The sequence below is a fragment of the Chiloscyllium punctatum genome, chromosome 12, assembly GCF_047496795.1.
Source record: "Chiloscyllium punctatum isolate Juve2018m chromosome 12, sChiPun1.3, whole genome shotgun sequence".
NCBI classification, from domain to species: Eukaryota; Metazoa; Chordata; class Chondrichthyes; order Orectolobiformes; family Hemiscylliidae; genus Chiloscyllium; species Chiloscyllium punctatum.
In genome coordinates, this window is record NC_092750.1 from 23577427 (window position 1) to 23597651 (window position 20225).

Consider the following 20225-nt stretch of genomic DNA (forward strand, 5'->3'; position numbering starts at 1 on the left):
GAAGTCACGACTGTGATTTTAAAAACAAAATAAATTAATGTTAATAGCAAAATATTGTGCATGTTAGAAGTCCTACTGAGCTGCTGAAAATTCTCTAGGTCGGAGAAAGACTTGACATTTTTACTCAAGTTGAAGGATGGCTGAACATGCAAGGAGTTTGTTGAATACCACTGTTCATTCTATAAGCAAGACCTGAGCTTCAGGTTGCATGTCATTTTAATTCACCATCTTGAGTTGATGTTTTTTTTTATCTCTGCTTACTGCAGAACTTAAGATGAGGAGGTGCTGGTGTTGGATTGGAGTGGACAAAGGTAAAGACTATATGTTATAGTCCAAGAGATTTATTTGGAATTGATGAAGGAGCAGTGTCCCAAAAGCTAGTACTTCCAAATAAACCTGTTGAACTGTAATCTGGTATTGTGTGATTTTTAACTTTACAGTACTTGAGGAATAGCATGACATTTTACAGCCCTCTGGACTCAACATTGAGTTCAAGACTTTTAGACCATATACTCATCCTCAATTTTGATTTTGTTTTTTGTTATTACCAGTTTAAATCCTGGTTCTCATGTTGCTTTTGCACACAGTTCCTCTTTATTCTGGCACTTACTCTCATTCCAGATAAGCATTTCTTATTTTAACTCCAACTACTCCATTGCTTTTTGTTCTGCAGAAATTTACCAAGGCTCCTTAGAAGGCACTTTCTAAACTCTCGGACAATGGTATTTAGAAGGTCAAGGGTGGCAAATAGACAAGAATATCACCACCTGTTTCCCCTTCTCGGTACATCAACAAGTTTTATATGTATGCTAACATTACCCAGTGCTACCTTCCCACTACTCATCTGAACTGGCTCTGGTGTTACTTATCCCACAGTCAGTACTGCACCTTATTCCTCCAAATAAATATTGCGAAAACCAAACCAGTATCTTTGATCCCCACCACAAAATCCGATCCCTAGCTACTAATTCCTTCCACCATTTGCAGTTGTGTATGGCCCAAAGATGAGCTTCTGACCACCTGTACCAAAACTTCTTATTTCAGCCTTGTTTGCATTGCCCAACTTGGTCTCTTCCTTAACTCATCTGCAGCTGAAACCCTGATCCATTTGTCAGTTACCTGAAGACGTGATGATTCTGGTACCCTCCTGACTGTTTGCAAGCAAATCTTTAGTAAATCCACAATTTTGCTCCCTGCATTTTGATTCACATAAACACTCATTCACCCATCATATGTTAACAGTATTGTAGGTGCTCCTGGTCAGGCAATAACTCATGTTTTAAAATTCTCATCCAAGTTTCCAAATCCTGCCTTGGCAATGCCCTATCTCTAATCTCCCCCCAATCCTGTAAACTTCCTTGATCTAGGTGGTCCTCCAATTATGGCCTTTTGCAGATGTCACATTTTCTTTCAAGCTGTGTCTTCTGCTGTTTAATTTCTAAACTGTAAAATTTTTCTCACTGAACTTACCTTCCTTTCAACCTCTCCCATCGTTTTTAGACCTTCCTTAAAATAAACCTTTCTAATCACTTTAGGCTACCTGCCCTAAAACATGGCAAAGTATCATATTTTGTTTGAAAACTCATCTTTGAAAGAGCCTTAGAACATTTTAGAAAAGTAAAAGTGATACATCAATGCAAATTATTGTCAGTTTTTTTTTGTTCATATACATTTTACTGTTCAAGTTTCGGGTCAAGAGACCCTACCTCAAAACTGAGGACTCGGAACTCTGAAGGGTCACTCGATCTGAAACGTTAACTTTTATTTCACTCCAAGATGCTGCCAGACCTGCTGAGCTTTTCCAGAAATTTCTGTTTATGTTTCTGTTTTCCAGAATCCGTAGTTCATTCAGTTTTTAACCCTGTTGTTGGTTCATGGATCTTTATCCAAAAATGTTGCTATTCAGTCCTTTTTACCTCTCCCATGATATTTATTATGCACTTCATGGCCTAAAATTGCAAAAGCAAAACAGACAGGGTGATCAGTTACAGCGAGTGATTGAATAGGCTGGGGCTTTTTTTTTCCTGATGTGATGAGAGTTATAAAATCATGAGGGACATGGATAGAGTGAATAGTCAAGGTATCTTTCCTAGGTGGGTAGTCCAAATCTAGCGGTTTAAGGTGAGAGGGGAAATATTTAAAAAGGAACTGAAGATTAATTTTTTTCGTGCAGACAGTGGTGCATGTGTGGAATGAGTTGCCAGAGGAATTGGTGGAGGTTGGTAAAATTACAACATTTTATAACGCATCTGGATGGGTTTATGAATAGGAAGAGTTTAGAGGGGTATGGACCAAATGCTGACAAATGGCACGAGGTCAGATTGGGATGTCCCATCCGCGCGGATGGGACTGTTTCAGTGTGGTATGACTCTACAATTGAATATTTGCAATGCAGAGAGATAAACAGAAGTTCTTTTTTAAATATACTTGTTCTCTTTTTTTAACATTGTGTTATCAATAAAAGTTGTGTGACATTAATATGTGTATCTTCATTTTGTTATTTTATTGCTCCTTAGAATACTTTTGGCCTTGGGTGCTTTTGACATTCTCCAATTAAAATGATACAACAATCCAAAAAATGGAAATGACCAAACATTTGAAACGTTTATTTGTTGGGGGATTACATCACACGGTCTCTGAAAATGAAATTAAAGAAAGGTTTAGCACATTTGGTGCTGTGACAGATGTGGATCTTGTATTCAGGAAAGACAATGAAGGTAATGTTAATGTTCATGGTTTAGTTTAGTGTAATTGAACTTCAGCTATGTTTCATTTGTTCAGGTACTATCTACTTGTTTAATCTATAATTGCACAATTTAATCTCTAGGATCTGGACTTTCAGTGATGCCATGTGCCTCCATAGAGTGTGAGATAAAGTCCTTGAAGTGACAATTTTAAAAAATCATTTAATTGATGTGAATTTTTCCTGTTATACTGTAGCATTCAAAAAACAAAACCCCAAAAGAGCCTTATAATGTGACATAACAGGGTTTTAATGGTCTAATAAATGACATGCATAATCCAAAAAGCTATCTTACTCAGTAAAAATGTTTTGGATTTGTGTTATATCAATTTTTTTTCTATTATAAAAATAGAAACCGGAGTAGACCATTCAGCCTTTCAAGCCTGTTTCACCATTTAATGGCTAATTTGTGGCACGGTTCTATATACCTGACTTTGACCTTCCCTTACAATATCTTCACTTAACAAATTTCTAACTATCTCAGATTTTAAACTAACAACTGATTATGCACCACTGCCATTTGTGGATGAGAGTTCCAAAATCTATCACCCTTTGTGTATAAAAATGCTTCCTAACATCGCTCCCTAAACAAAGCGGCCCAAATTTTCAGTCTTTGCCCCTTAGTTCTAGAATCCCCAACCAGTGGAAATACTTTATCTACCCTGTCGTTTCCTGTTAATATCCTGAAGACTTCAATCAGATCACCCAGTAACCTTCTAAATCCAAGAGAAAACAGGCCTAATTTGTGTAATCTGTCCTCATAACTTAACCCCTGAAGTCCAAGTATTATTCATGTAAACCTATGTTGTATTCCCTCCAAAGCCAATATATTCTTCTTAGTGTGCTGCCTAGATCTGCTCACAGAACTCCAAAAGGTGTTTAACCATGGTTTTATATAGCTGCAGCATAACTGCAGCATCCTTATAATCCAGTCCTCTAGATTTTTAAAAATTATTTTCTGATTCTAACTTTTTTTATTTTTCACATACTGAGATTATTTAATGACTTGGATTTGTGTTTGTGAGAAGTCATCAGTGTGATTGGCTGCTAGCCCTGCCTGATGACATCACTGCTGTGGTCACCTGAAGATAGTTGGTCAGTTCAACTTTGTGTTGCTAAAAGTGAAGCCCATGCTTTGTGGACAATTTTCTTCAGCAATGAACATATCCTCAGAATCTAGGATGTTGGTTAATTTTTTTACATCCTCACAGATTTTTATTTCTTCCTTTCTTCCCCTTCATCTTTACTGGATCAGATATGAATTTCCTAAATTGGTAACCTAGTCAAAACGAAAAGAGATCCAGACCCCAGAGAAGTCCAAAACCCAACATCCTATTTGAGAACATATACTTCAGTCATGTATCTGTCACATCGTTTAGTAAAAAGGCTTTTTATTAAGGTTTCAAAGGGTATCTTATTTTCAAATTGAAATCAGTGATTGTCACAACTGCTGAGCATGCCCACCATGTGGCCTGTGCACTACAGATCTATATAGCTTTTGTAGCTCCCTTTTTAATTTTGGATTAATTCATGTTAAAGCATACCAGGAATCTAGCTTTTCTTTAACAAATTAAAGGTGAGTTTACTGTGAAGGTGGATGTCCTAGACATAGACTTTGAGTTCTGCACCCTGTGCAGCCAGGTTTTTTTTTGACAGCAAATGGTAGTATTGCTAATTTTGAGGAATCAAGAAAGCAATAAAGCAAATATGCTGAGTTCCTTTGAAGTTCTTCCTCCTGTTTGTTGTTTCGCTCTGAAGGTTGAATTCTTATCCCTTCTTTGTTTGTAATGTCCTTCAAGTATTTCAGGAGAGTTTACATGTCTAAGCATACCTTTCTCCATATGTCATGCAGGGCTTGCAGTTGTCAAGGCAAATGATTTGCAGCAGCTTTTTTGCAGCAGGATTTTTTAGTCCAGTTAGTCAGAGTCATCTCATAAAAATCTCATTAAAAATAAAAATATAATGTCATAACTCCTTTGATCATGACTGATTAGAATCTCTTCTCTAGGTAATCCTATTAAGACGTTTGGTTACATTAATATCAATGCTTCAGAAAGAGATTTAAAACAATGTAAGTATATAGTTTTGTTCAATTTTCTTTAAATATTGTAACACAATTTACCCTTTATATAGATTCCCGTTACAATTTTTGTTCGCCATTCTGTTTTAGAAAAGGTACCAAATTGTAAATAAAATTTTTTACTGTTGTTTTAGTTCATTCGTGGGATGTGAGTATCACTGGCTAGCCCAGATTTATTGTTCAGTCCTAATTATCCAGAGGGTATTTAACAATCAGGCACATGCTGAGAGTCTGGAGTCCCATCTACTCAACTCCGGTCAGGATAGTAGAATGCCTTCCTCAAAGTACATTAGTGAACCAGATGGGTTTTTACAACAATTGTTAGTGGTTTCATGGTCATCGTCTGGCTAGTTTTTGAAAATCTGTAGTGTTGTAACTCTATAACGCATTGGATGAATGTATAGTCTATGGACAGATACTTCTGTCGCGAGCTCAGCAAAGTGTCTGAAGAGAATGAACTGATTGTCTATATGTATATTCTTCAAATTCACTGGAAGCAGTCAGTCAGAAAACAAACAAATTAAGTCTTTTGGGGAACAGAAAGGGAAGGATTATTTTTCATAGCTGCTTTATCTCTACTGTTAATTCTCTTAGGGAACTCCTATTCAACTATTGTATTTATTTTTTATGATTTCTAGGTATTTCGGTTCTGAATAAATCAAAGTGGAAAGGTGAAACACTGCAAGTTGAATTAGCCAAAGAATGTTTTTTACATAAGTGAGTTCTGTTCGTTAATCACCTTGCAGATTGTTAATTTTTGATTGTCTTTATTGGTTTGCAAAGTTCAAATATTTTGACATTCTAAAATAGTTGAGAATTTATTCTTTCACAATTTTCCAATGGTATATTTTCTTTGAACAGAAGTATGTCCAGCATATATTTTTTGCATCAATATAACTATTAGTTTGATGTTTGGAAAATGTCAGTCTGTACATATTGTATTGGAGATGATGGTATCAGTTTAGTTCAATTGGTTGGATGGCTGGTAATAATGCAGAGTGATGCCATTGTGGTGAGTTCAGTTCGCACGTTGGCTGAGGTTACCACAAAGGACCCTCCTTCTCAACCTTGCACCTCTCCAGAGGGGTACTGACTATTGCCAGTTTTTCTCTCTGTCACTCTTTTTCTCTCTTCTTTTTCTCTCACTTTCTTGCTTTTTCTCTTGCTTTTTCTTTCTCTCTCTGCCTCTTCTTTCCCCCCCCCCCCCACTTCAACCGTCTCTGTCTCTCCCTCTTCTCCCCACCCCCCATGAATGTATGGTTGGGGAGATAGTGTTGGAGGAAGGACTTTGGATTCCTGTAACTCTGAGAGCTGATGATGGTGCTCAAAACTGTAGAGGTGTTGAATCAGTGCAGAAAAAGAGTGTTCAGTGGCAGAAAGCTTGGTAAACAGGGAACAGAGATTCATGGTGGTTGACAAAAATGAGGTAACCTGAGGGGGAAAAAAAAAATCTGCTAGAAGCAATCACCAGCAATATTCGAGGGAATTAGCTGAATACATGAAACTGTGCAAACTTTGCACAATGTGGAAAGAACAAAGATGCCAGACTAGTTCTTCCAAAGAACAACAGGCATGATAGCCCCTTTCTGTGTTTGTATAATTCTACAATTCTATTATTAGGTATTTCAGGAACAAATTGAGTTCGACTTTTGTACTTGTTTTAAAGAAATGCATGTTTTACATTAAAACTCACTTTTGTATACATTCTGTAGGCTTGCTCAAGAACGACAGGTTGTAGCTGAAAATCAGTTCAAACAACAAGTTAACAACACAACCAAAGTGGTAGAATCTCTAAAGAAAGCTGGTGTTGAAAACTTCAATATCAGGTCAGCTGTACCAGGAACAGAAATACCTGACCACAAGGCAAGTGATGATTTTCTTAAATTGTCTTCATGTGAAACTGAATTTTGCATCAGTTAATTTCTTAATTTTTCTTGCCTAAATTGAAATGCACACAAAATAATATGTTTGAGAAATCTAATAATAAGAAGCATTAATAAGTATTGAGTCCACCTCACCTACTTATAATTCGCCCAACACGGCTTACAATAATTTTTTAAATAGTTCCAAGAATTTTGCCCTCCCTACCTTACCTGGAAGTGTGTTCTGATAATTGATTATCACCTGAAAAATTTGTTGACAGTGGTCCTGAATTTTCTTTTCCTTGTTGACTCCAGATAAACAATGAAAATGATGCAAAATTGAAGAAATAGATGAGTGCTAGAGAAGTTAGAGTCGAAAAGGGTGGCGCTGGAAAAGCACAGCAGGTCAGGCAGCATCAGAGGATCAGGAGAGTCGATGTTTCGGGCTGATGACAGGCTTATGCCCAAAACATCGACTCTCCTGCTCCTCTGATGCTGCCTGACCTGCTGTGCTTTTCCAGCACCACCCTTTTCAACTCTGACTTCTCCAGCATCTGTAGTCCTCACTTTCTCCTACTTCTGGAAAAGATAGTCGCTTTTTTTTTAAATTACTTTTGAGTTCTTTGAGCAATAATTTCAAAGCTAATGATTACCCATTTCTCTTAACTTTCCTATCATTCTGTACTTTGTTAAGGATCCGGTTCATGTGTGGCTCTACCCTGCATTTTCTTTTTGCACATGCTTGTTTTGTTTGTGCAGCACTAGCCAAAATTGGACATTGTTCAAAGAGAACTTTACTTTTGTGCATATACAAGTGGCTTACTGATTTGTTTTACTCTTTAGATATGGAGGTTGTTGGCATCCCCATTTTGTATACCCCAAAAAATGTGATGTTGAAGCATCCCAGCAGTACAGTTCTTCTAGTCTATATTGGGACTAGCGCCCCTTGACTATGGTACTATTTTGGTAAATCTTGGACAGCTCCCTAAGTCCTTGGCATTCCTGTTGAAATGCGGGACCAATAGTTGGATACAATATTTGAGGTGAAATCTGAGAATTAAATTTTTAAAATATGCCATCATTTCCTTGTTTTTGTGCATACCATGTATTGGCAATGACTGATGCTGTATTCCTGAAGCTCGTAACATAAATCACATACTGGGGGAGCTACCACAATAAAAGAAAGCGTGCTGTTAATTGTTATCCTATTTGTGTAACAAATCAAATACATTTTTTTAATCCCTCAGGATTGGGTTGTGAGTAAATTTGGACGAGTGCTACCCATCCTTCATCTGCGGAAAAACGGTCAAAAGAAAATATCCTTTTTAATAATAAAGTTGTAACAAAGGTTGTTGGAGAAATACTTTAAAAGTTCATGTTGGAAAGAACGAGAAATCGTGAGAAAATTGTCATGAAGTTCTGGAGTTGAATGTCTTCAATGTTGTTAAGACATCTCTACAATGAAGCACTCAAATTTGAGTACAGGTAGAAGATCCTTTATCCGAAATGCTTGAGATCAGCTGTCTTTCGGAATTTTTCAGTTTTCAGAATGTGACAGTTTAATGGTGAAATTTTTAAAAATCTTACCGGAGAAGCAGACTTCTAACTAAGAGCGTGCTTGGCCACGTTCCCCTCCCCACATCGCATCTAAGTGACAGATGTCGAGTGAGTTTTTTGGGGGCTTTCATGGAGAAACGCCTGGCCTGTTAGTGCTTGGCCACGCCCCCACCCCGCCATGTCACATTAGAGTGACACGCATCGAGTGGGTGTCAACTTGGGTAAGCTGTTTGCTCGCCAAACAACCTTGTTAATGAGAAAAAAACTTCACAGAAAAACTTTTGGATTTCAGAGCTTTTCAGTTTTTGGATGTTTGCATAAAGGATCTTGTATCTGTATTTACTTTTCCTCTTGCAGGAGGTGTTCTATGGTTTAGTGTAAAAGGGTTAACTGTGTTTCTCTCACCAATTACGCGAACCTTTCCATTAAGAAAGAGAATGCCTGGACCAGTCATACGTTACCTTGTACAGAGATTTGTATTTGTGAAGGAATGTTCATTACCTGAGACGTTTGCAACCAATGAATTACTTATGATCTGTAGTTTCTCTACTTGTTGTCGCCTATGACTTTGGAACAAAGTGCAGTGGATGCTGAGACAATGAGTAAATTTAAGGAGGAGTCAGACAGATTTTTAATTGGTAATGGGTTGAAGGGTTACGGGGAGAAAGTAGGTAAATGGGAGTGAGGAGCATATCATCCGTGATCGAATGACGGAGCAGACCTAATGGGCTAAATCTTATGAACTTATGAGAGAATCTAACCATCTTCCCTTGACATTTAAACAGTATTACTACCACTGGTTCTCTTGCAACCAACGTCCTGAGGGTTATTCTTGACCAGAAATGAATTGAACCAGCCATACAAATACTGTGGCTACTGGTGCAGGTCAGCAACTCTGTGGCATCGCCTTAAAAATACTTCATGATACTGCCTTCATCACCTTCTTAGGCAGAGAGTTCTAAAACCACACCTTTTGAGAGAAAAAAAATTCTGCTCATCTCTATCCAAAAAATTATTCTCTATTTTTAAAATTACACCCCTAGTTTTGGTCTCACTTGAAAGTGGAAACATCATTCCACATCAACATTGTCAAGATTGTTTAGAATCTTGTATACTTAGTTAAGTTAGCCTTCAATCTTCATGCACTCCAGTGAAAACCTTTTATACTCTTGAATAACAGGATCAAAACTGCATGAATAAATGTGTTGTCTCCCGTTGTCCTGTAAACTGAAGAATAGCATCTTTACTTTTATTTTCAATTTCTCCTGTAATAAAAGGTAACATTCTATTAGTCTTCTTAATTATTTGTTTTGTGCCCTTTGTCTTCCTATGTTGACAGCGAAAATGCTCCCAATTCCCAGTCTGTTGCTTTCTTTTGGTCAACTTTATGCCCCTTCTCTGGATCAAATACTATCCCTAATTTCCATAAGGTCTGAAGTGACTGTTGAGGATTCCAAGGAAATCCCTTGCCTGAGTCTGTACCACTGTGCTGCTGCCTCTGCTGAAGCTGTTCAGCCTGTGAGACAGGATATTCCCTGATGATAGGACATTGACTGTAAAATATGTTACGACACGGGGTAAACCCCTCTGCTAATTTAAGCCTGCTACACAGAAAAGATTCACCTCATGCTGTAGTCTCTTAAAATTTGAGAGGCAAAGAACTATCCCAAAAGTCATTATTTAAAGTAAAAATTAACTTTATTCTTTAAGTCTCACAGAGAATATTAACTAACAACTATTTACAACTTCTTTCTCTTAAACCTATCTTTTACTTTCCACTCTATAATACCAGTCTGATTAAAAAATAAGATTAACAAAAAAAAAATCACGTTTCAGAACCAGTTAAGTTTGCCAAATCTCCTTCGTAGATTCTCTCCATGTCGGTTTCTATGTTCTGCTGTGCAACTTCTTCCACAGAACAGGTACCTCTCAGAGAGCTCTTAAAATTAGCAGCCTATGTTTGTTGGTCTTTTGGCAGTTCTCAACTGTTCAAAACTGTCCGGTTTTATACCCCAAAACATTGGATTATTTCATTGGTTTTAATATTATCAAAATACTAAATTCAAACTCAAGTGGAGATTGGTATCTTGGGGCATAATTTTAAACTGGCTGAATTTGAATTTTTTCTGTCTCATGGCAACCCAGCTACTGCTAGCTGTTTCGAGCAAATGTTACATTGTTACCTTGTTCAGAACACTGTGCTGTGTCAGGCAGTTTTACTAGCTTTTCAACTCTCTTAAAGGTACAGTACCTCTACATCTTCATAACAAATATGATGCAGTTAATGTATGCATATCAAAGCTCTATGGACAGCAATAAAGTAATGATCAGTTAATCTGGTTTATGGGTCAGAACACTGAGACAAATTCCCTGCTTTTGTAGAAATTAATGCCATTTGATTTGATCCAGTTCAGAATAATATCCCTCTGAAAATACCACTTCTGATCATACTATGTTGAAGTATCAGTACCCTTAGACTTGCACTAGAGTGTCAACCTAGGTTTTTGTGCTCCAGTGTCGAGAGTGGAACTTGAGTCCTTAACATTGCTCTCACTGAGTCAAATGGTCATCAAGTTTGATGCTTTTGAGTACAGTTCCAGCACCAAGAAATAAATATGCATTCTAGCTCCAAAGGCATCAAATACGGGTGCATTAAAATTCTTTTGAAAATAAAAGCAGTGAGGACACTGCAAAAGCAAAATACTACAGTTACTAGAATCTGAAACAAATTGCTTGAAAGCTCAGCAGGTCAAGAAGCATCTATGAAGTGAAAGAAACAAACTTTGAATGTTCTCGGTAACGATCCTTGGTTAGAACTGCTAAAAGATCATTGACCATAAACTTTCACTTTGTTTCTCTTTGAAAGTGCTGTCTGACTTGTTAAGTATTTATAATGTTTTCAGGAGAAACTGCCTGATTATATTTTGTTAATAGTTCACTTAGAAATACTCTGCTGGATGTTTCTTAACTTAATTTCACATAATAAAATATGATCCTTCGAAATATTGTCATAACATCAAGAAACTTGATCATGTGACAAATTTTGAAGTCAAAACCCCAGTAACCAACCTAACATGGCATCTCGAAGAAACAGATGATGAGGAAATAAGGAAGAAAAAACGGGGGGACTTCCCTGCTCCAACACAACCTGCGAAGAGAAAGAAGCTGTCTGTCAGCAAATACAATGTGGTGGATTCCAATGGTTCTGACAACAATTTCACAGCAAACATGTCTTCATATGCAGTAGAAGATAATGGCAAAAGTGGATCTAATAAGGATAGATTTATTGCTGCGACAGAGAACAAGTTTGCTTTCTCAAAATTACCTTGTTCTAAAAATCGAAATCTTGATAGACAAGAAACTAATGCCTCGAGCAAAAGTAATACTTGGTCAAAAGCTCAAATCGCATGTCATCGCTCTGGCTTTGAAGAACAGGAATTGATCAGTGAAAGAGAGAATAATAAAACTGAAGAACTTAGTCAGGCAGAACATAAACTACAAGACATGCCTTTGGAGGTAGTTGGTGAGGATTACGTTTTAAGACATCAGACACATTGGGCACTCAATGACTTGAGGAAAGGAATGTTGGAAGACGTTAATATTAATCACATATCAAATGACAGTGGTAGTGAGTATGATTCTGCTGATACTGATGAAATTATCTCTGGGAAAACGATTTCTCACAAACGTTTGCCAAGAACAAAATTTAGCGAAAAACGAAATCCTTTGATTTCTAACACTGAAGGGGATCCTAAGAAAAAGGAGTATAATTCCAACAGTAATAGCAGTAATAAAGATTCCGAGGCAGAGGGTTCTGAATCCAATTTGGATTCTGATTATGAAGAAATGATGAATAGCTGTTTCCGAATAGACTTATCGCTAACTGATCTTGAACAATTGGCAAACAGTTCTTCCAAAGCCAAGAAAGAAAATAACAAATTGCAAAGCAATTTGAAGTTAGTTAAAAATATTTCATTACAGCCTTCCCCAGTAAACCCATTGCCATCAGCTTCAGGAACAAAGATTTCTCAGAGCATGCCTGCCTGGAAGAAAAACACCATACCTAAAAAAATTGCATCAGCTATTCACGATGAGGACAGCAGTGACTGTGAAATAACACCAAATAAACAGCTGATTAACCCATCTCCTTCAAAAAAGACAATGTCCCTGTTCAAATCAAAGGAAGAAAATAGCAAAGGAAATAAATTAATTAATGACCAATTATTTTTGAAAGTGAAGAGGAAGATGTATAAAGAATCAGATAGTGATTCTGAAACCTCAGCTGTTGACAAAAAGCAGAAAGTTAATCAAAGTAAGAATGTGGTACCCTCTGATTCTGACAGTGACGAGAAAAGTAATTTCAAACCACCACCATTTAAAGGAACAAAATTTCTTCAATTCAACACACCCACCATGACCATTCCTAGCCACAAACCTAACTTTGGTATTTCTGAAAATAAAACTGAAAAGTTGAAATCTGAAATACAAAACTTGTGTAACTCTGAATTACTAAATGGAGAAAGATGTGGTGATTGTGGAGATGCCAATGAGGCAGTAAATGCTGTGAAACAAAAGATGGTGCATTTTAAGCAAACTGAATGTCCAAAATTTGAAGCCTCAACTTTACTTGTTGTTGAAACCAGCCATGTGAAGGAAGAGAGAGAATGTAAAGATGGAATTGATAAAGATGTTAGGAACACTGCTCGTAGTTTAGCTGCAGGGACTCCTCAAAATTCAGAGAAACATTTATTGGACAATCAAAAGAGGTTGGCTGCATTACATGAGAGACAGAAAGAAACAGAGATGCAGAAGAAACTCATTCAAGGAGCCCTGACAAATTTGGTATGTTAGAAATGTTCAATTTTCTTATTAATTTATAAGATATTAATTTCCTAAATTCTTCACACTGTTTCCTCTTTCAAATTGTTTGTATGCCTAAATACCTTTTATTTGATTATTAATTGCTAACTACTGTAAATCCATTACCAGTCATTTCAGTGGTTTCTTGCACAGTGTCACAGATGTAACTGAAACGGACCTTTTGGTCCAACCTGTCCAGGCCGACCAGATATCCCAACCCAATCTAGTCCCACCTGCCAACACCCGGCCTATATCCCTCCAAACCCTTCCTATTCATATACCCATCCAAATGCCTCTTAAATGTTGCAATTGTACCAGCCTCCACCAAATCCTCTGGCAGCCCATTCCATGCACGTACCACCCTCTGCATGAAAAAGTTGCCCTTTAGGTCTCTTTTATATCTTTCCCCTCTCACCCTAAACCAATGCCCTCTAGTTTTGGACTCCCCGACCGCAATGAAAAGACTTTGCCTATTTACCCTATCCATGCCCCTCATAATTTTGTAAACCTCTATAAGGTCACCCCTCAGCCTCCGACGCTCCAGGGAAAACAGCCCCAGCCTGTTCAGCCTCTCCCTATAGCTCAAATCCTCCAATCCTGGCAACACCCTTGTAAATCTTTTCTGAACCATTTCAATTTTAACAACATCTTTCAGATAGGAAGGAGACCAGAACTGCATGCAATATTCCAACAGTGGCCTAACCAATGTCCTGTACAGCTGCAACATGACCTCCCAACTCCTGTACTCAATACTCTGACCAAGAAAAGAAAGCATACCAAATGCTGCCTTCACTATCCTATCGACCTGCGACTCCACTTTCAAGGAGCTATGAACCTGCAGTCCAAGGTCTCTTTGTTCAGCAACACTCCCTAGCACCTTACCATTAAGTGTATAAGTCCTGTTAAGATTTGCTTTCCCAAAATGCAGCACCTCGCATTTATCTGAATGCCTCTCCATCTGCCACTTCTCAACCCATTGGCCCAGCTGGTCTAGATCCTGTTGTAATCTGAGATAACCCTCTTCACTGTCCACTACACCTCCAATTTTGGTGTCATCTGCAAACTTACTAAATGTACCTCTTATGCTCGTATCCAGATCATTTATGTAAATGACAAAAAGTAGAGGACCAAGCACTGATCCTTGTTGCACTCCACTGGTTACAGGCCTCCAGTCTGAAAAACAACCCTCCACCACCACCCTCTGTCTTCTACCTTTGAGCCAGTTCTGTATCCAAATGGCTAGTTCTCCTTGTATTCCATGAGACCTAACCTTGCTAATCAGTCTCCCATGGGGAACCTTGTTGAATGCCTTACTGAAGTCCATATAGATCACATCTACTGCTCTGCCCTCATCAATCCTCTTTGTTACTTCTTCAAAAAACTCAATCAAACTTGTGAGACATGATTTCCCAGGCACAAAGCCATGTTAACACTCCGGAATCAGGCCTTGCCTTTCCAAATGTCCCTCAGGATTCCCTCCAACAACTTGCCCATCACCGAGGTCAGGCTCACTGGTCTATAGTTCCCTTGCTTTCTCCTTACCACCCTTCTTAAACAGTGGCACCTCACCTGTGACTATTGATGATACAAATATCTGAGCAAGAGGCCCAGCAAACACTTCTCTAGCTTCCCAAAGAGTTCTAGGATACACCTGATGAGGTCCTGGGGTTTTATCCACCTGTATGCATTCCAAGTGATCCAGCACTTCCTCCTCTGTAATATAGATATTTTTCAAGATGCCACCATCTATTCTCCTACAATCTATATCTTGCATGTCCTTTTCCACAGTAAATACTGATGCAAAATACTCGTTTAGTATCTCCCCCATTTTCTGCCACTCCACACAGTGGCTGCCTTGCTGATCTTTGAGGGGCCCTATTCTCTCCCTAGTTACCCATTTGTCCTTAATGTATTTGTAAAAACCCTTTAGATATTTACAATCGGAGCATACATTTTTAAACGTAATTTTTAAAACTAGCACAAGCTGTGATTTATGTCATACATTTTGCTGTATACCCATATATGTGCAAAACATGTCCCAGGCGACAGCATGATGTGATCTTCATAAATGTGATGGCTCAGGATAAAGAAATAGACATTTGTGAATTTCTCCCATTGGTTTCACATGTACTGGTTACTTGATCACAACCAAGCCATCTTAAGAGGTGTCAAGCAGCTTGAAGGAAACAAGGAACAAGTTAATGTGTGTCTTGGATTGTTACCTCCTTGCCTTCATTAGTTTACATCTGAAACGTGCTAAACTGGCTTAGATAGGAAGATTAAGAGTACTGTTAGGATTAGTAGAAAAATGTATGTCCTTATAAAAGACAGAATGGTTCTTTGAAATTGTTACAATTTTTATGCCGCAATTGATTTAATGAAAATTTCATAGTTATATTTTACTAATTAAAATTAATGCTTCATACTTTAGTAACTTGATATCTTTTTGGGGAGAGGTGGGGTTTGTAATTATTCAAGTGCAGAAATAATTTCAAGGTGAAGAGTGAATCCATTGCCCTCAGTTGAACTCTAAAAGCTTTTTAAATATTTGAAAATCCTTTAGATAGTGCCTTCAAACTGTCTGTAAGCTGCAAGGGGCCCAATTGTTTATATTTGTGATTACTATATGATTCTTTTATAATATTGTTTCAAATCCTTTTAAAATCATTGTAAGTTTTATCTTAGTTGTTCAATGTAATATTTAAAATAGAAAGGTAGTTGAATGTAGTGTGTCTTGCACTAAAAGATGGATTATTTTTAATGTTTGCTTTTACAATAGGACCAAGATGCTGTATTTTGCTACATATTCTCAGTCTAATGACTGATTTATACAGTTTTCTGGATGAGAAAGGGTACATAGCAGTAAATGTCATGCAAAGGGAGGAAATTAAATTAAAAGGATTAACTTAAGCACTTAAGAAAAATCAACAAAATGTGAGAATTGAAAATAATAGCCCGCATGTTTAAAAATATATTTATGCATTACTTGTTTTCCCCTCCTTCAAGATGGATCTGGTATAATCTTAGAGATTTTGTAGAGTTAATAATTGCTAATTTTCTTCATTTTTTTTAAACTTAGCTTTTTCTTTAATATACATATGTTGCTATAGGACAATCAGAAACCTGACAAAGGGAAACACATTGTCTTTGATTTTGAAGAAGAGAGTGAAAACAATGCACTATTTAAAGATGTTGGAGAAAATCTTAAAGAAGAAGACACAAAAAGTCAAGAAAAATTGCATGTTGAAAAAGTAAGCCTTTGTGTTTAATTTATATTTTTGCTAATTTATATTTTTACTGAAAGTCATCAGTAATTCTCAGCATCCAGTTGCCATTGTTCAGATGTGACTTTGTGAAATAGTCTAATGCATTTTGTAATAACAGTGTACTTTATACGTCAAAATTATTCCCATTGTGGCATATTTGATACCATTACCATTTCTTACAAAAGCTATTTTTTAGTCACGAGTCTGCCAGTTATATTGCATTGTAAAGCATTATGGGGTGCAGAGCCAAAGAACTGCATTGACACTTTCCAGTCATTCAACTGAGACCCTTTAATTCAAGTTAAGATGCATTGGATTGATTTGTCAAGGAATTATTTTCACCTTTCTCTTCTCTCAACAAGCTAATTGGTCATTTGCTAAGGTACAACAACAAAAGTGAAAATTAAAACATACCTTCAACAAAGACAAATATTGTAATAACCTACAGAGGACATTCAGACAGAAATGGAGGCAAGGCAAAATGTGGGACTGTCAAAAGAGCGAGCCTAAAGCTTAGGTCAAAAGATTGACTGAGAGTTACAATTGGATAGCTGAGAGTGAAACCAAGTGAAGTCAGTTACACTGAGCTGGACAATAGAACACAGGGCAGTGTGGCTAAAAACAGAAGAAAGGTTAAGAAGAGTCAATGCAGCAGAATCACAGAATATGACTTGTGTATTTTGGCATGGGTTTATTTTAGTGCTGTGCCACGACCGGAAACTGCAGAGAATCAAATGTGGAATTGCAAGAATGATGGAGACAACATTTTCAGGAACTTTGGATAGAAAAGAGAGGGAAAGTTATGGTAAATTCTCAAGAACACAAGAGCAAAGGATGGTTTGCTTTATGGAGAAGATGATTATGACCCTTTTTTTTTAAAGCAAGAGAGATAGAAACAGAGGAAAAATCACTGGATTTGATGATGGAAGCTAAACAAATTTCTGATACGTTGGTTGAATATCGCACCCTTTGGAATTAAAAGAACAGAATATGGGGCACCATAACTGAAGCCAAGTGTGAAAGGTGAAAAAGAGGTATATTGTGGTTGTAGGCCATAACAAATGGACAAGAGAAGTAATTCAGAAGTCAAGCCCTCTTGGAAATATTTTGAAAAAAATGTTGAGCGAGGGCACAATAGTTGGTATTGAGGAAGTTGCAAGTGACTTTTTTTTCAGGAATGAAGGTATAATGTTATGCTAAAAAGAGTCAGGAAAGTTCAGTAGTAAAAGTTAGGAGATGGCCTTATGAGTTTTCGTGACCTTGGGAAGAGAGAAATCAGCTCTAAAATACATCAAATAACAAACAAAGGTCAGGTAAGAGTGATTGACCTTAATATTAAATCAACATTTGACTGAGTGTGGCATAATGGAGCCATGGCAAAACGGGGGTCAGTTAGAATTGAGAGAAATTCTCCATGGGTTGGAGTTACTACCTAGTACAAAGGATGATGGATGTGTGTCTTGGAGTTCAACCATCTCAGCCCCAGGACATCACTACAAGAGTTTCTCAGGATAGTGACCTAGCTTCAGCTATCTTCAGTTACTTCATTAGTAACCTTCTATCCATCATTATGTAGATATTTGCTGATGATCAAACCATATTCCTCGCCATTTGGACATCTCTAATGTTGAAGCAGTCATTGTCCACATGCAGCATGACTTGGATAATACCCAGGCTTGGGCCGATAAGTGGCAAGTAACATTCCCATCACACAAGTGCAAGACCATCTCTAAGAGACAATGTAATCATCACGTCTTGATATTCAATGAAATTTACCATACTGAATTCGTCACAATGAACATCCTGAGAGTTGCTATTGACCAGGATTTGAATTGGACCAATTGCAAAACTACTGGTAACCATGACTGTGGTTAGAAGAGCTGGCCAGTGGCTATGAAATCTGCAGAGAGTCACATTACATCTTCCCAAAGCCTGTTCACCATCTAAAGGGCACAGTCAAGAGTGAGATGGAACACTCCACCTCGTTTGAATATAGTTGCAACAATACTCAAGAAACTTGACACTATCCAGCGCACTTAATTGGCTACCAGTTCACCACTTTCAATGTTCATTTTGCTCACCACCATTGCACAATACAGTAATGTGTACTATCTACGGAGTGCATTGCATAAAGACTCATGAGGGCTCCTTTGTCACCTTATAACTTGCAGTCCCTATCATCTAAGAAGAATAGGAACAGCATATTGGCGAGCATTTATTGCCTATTCCTAGTTGCCCTTGAGAAGGTGGTGGTGCATTGCCTTCTTGAACCACTACTGTCCACATGCTGTAGATTGACCCACAATGCCCTTAGGCAAGGAATTGCAGGATTTTGACGTAGCAACAGTAAAAGATTAGCATAGATTTCCAAGTCAGAATGGTGAATGGCATGGAAAGGAATTTGCAGATGGAGGTATTCCTATGTATCAAATGTCTTTGTCCTTCCAGATGGAAGTGTTTGTGGATGTGGAAGCTGCTTTCTGAGGATTTTTGGTGAATTTCTTCAGTGTATCTTGTAGATAGTACACACTGCTGCTACTGAGCAGGAATCAGTTTAGCTCAGTTGGCTGGATCGTTGGTTTGTAGAGCAGTATGATGCCAACAGCATGGTTTCAATTCCTGTTACCAGTTTGAGGTTTCCATGAAGGACTCTCATTCTCAACCTTGTGCCTCGCCTGAGGTCTGGTGGCCCTCAGGTTAAATCACCACCAGTCACTTCTCTCTAATGAGAACAGCCCCTATGGTCTGGTAAGATTATGGCGACACAACAACAAAAGCTACTGAGTATCAGTGATGGTGGGAATGGATGCTTGTAGATGTGGTGCTCATGTGGGCTTTGGCCTGGATGGTATCAAGCATCTTGAATATTGTTGGAACATTTGTCCAGGTCAGTGGAGTGTGTTCTATCACACTCCAGACATGTCTTGTTGATGATGGATAGGCTTTGGGCAGTAAGGTGGTGAGTTCCTTGCTGCAGTATTCCTAACCACTGACCTGCTGTTGTAGGGACTCTGTTTATGTGGCAAGTCCAATTGAATTTCTGGTCAATGGTAACCTCAGGCTGTTGATAGTGGGGGATGGTAACAACACTGAATTGTTGGCAACACTTGCCACCCAGGTAAATAGTGCTGTGAAGAAGGCATATGGTGTACTGGGCTTTATTGGTAGAGGAATTGAGTTCCGGAGTCCTGAGGTCATGTTGCAGTTGTATAAGACTCTGGTGCGGCCTCATCTGGAGTATTGTGTGCAGTTTTGGTCGCCAAATTATAGGAAGGATGTGGAGGCATTGGAACGAGTGCAGAGGAGGTTTACCAGGATGTTGCCTGGCATGGTAGGAAGATCGTATGAGGAAAGGCTGAGGCACTTGGGACTTTTCTCATTGGAGAAAAGAAGGTTTAGGGGAGATTTGATAGAGGTGTACAAGATGATTAGGGGTTTAGATAGGGTTGACAGTGAGAACCTTTTTCCGCTAATGAAGTCAGCTGTTACTAGGGGACACAGCTTTAAATTAAGGGATGGTAGGTATAGGACAGATGTTAGGGGTAGATATTTTACTCAGCGGGTTGTGAGTTCATGGAATGCCCTGCCAGTATCAGTGGTGGACTCTCCCTCTTTATGGTCATTTAAGCGGGCATTGGACAAGCATATGAAGGTTATTGGGCTAGTGTAGGTTAGGTAGGCTTCGGTCGGCGCAACATCGAGGGCCGAAGGGCCTGTACTGCGCTGTATTTTTCTATGTTCTATGTTCTATGAATGTCCAGGGGCAGTGATTAGATTGTCTCTTATTAGAGATGGTCATTCCTTGGCATTTATGTGACATGAATGTTACTTACCACTTGTCAGACCAAGCATGGATA

At 38.2% G+C, this 20225-nt stretch overlaps 2 protein-coding genes across 11 annotated transcripts in view; one reads left to right on the forward strand and one right to left on the reverse strand.

Annotated features, from left to right (window-relative positions):
- cenpp (centromere protein P) overlaps nucleotides 1-20225 on the reverse strand; it is a 353297-nt gene that overhangs the window by 331745 nt on the left and 1327 nt on the right. The gene's annotated exons all lie outside the window — the stretch shown is intronic.
- The window catches only part of nol8 (nucleolar protein 8), a 44991-nt gene that overhangs the window by 1177 nt on the left and 23589 nt on the right, over nucleotides 1-20225 (forward strand). For 5 of the 10 annotated variants that reach the window (XM_072582103.1, XM_072582106.1, XM_072582104.1 and 2 more), the window contains 8 exons: nucleotides 267-311; nucleotides 2517-2717; nucleotides 4752-4814; nucleotides 5462-5540; nucleotides 6536-6686; nucleotides 7933-8001; nucleotides 11222-13084; nucleotides 16213-16353. In XM_072582103.1, the coding sequence (XP_072438204.1) occupies nucleotides 2579-2717; nucleotides 4752-4814; nucleotides 5462-5540; nucleotides 6536-6686; nucleotides 7933-8001; nucleotides 11222-13084; nucleotides 16213-16353 (2505 nt within the window). In that variant the 5' untranslated portion in view covers nucleotides 267-311; nucleotides 2517-2578. The other 5 variants (XM_072582105.1, XM_072582109.1, XM_072582107.1 and 2 more) reach the window with 4 other exon arrangements.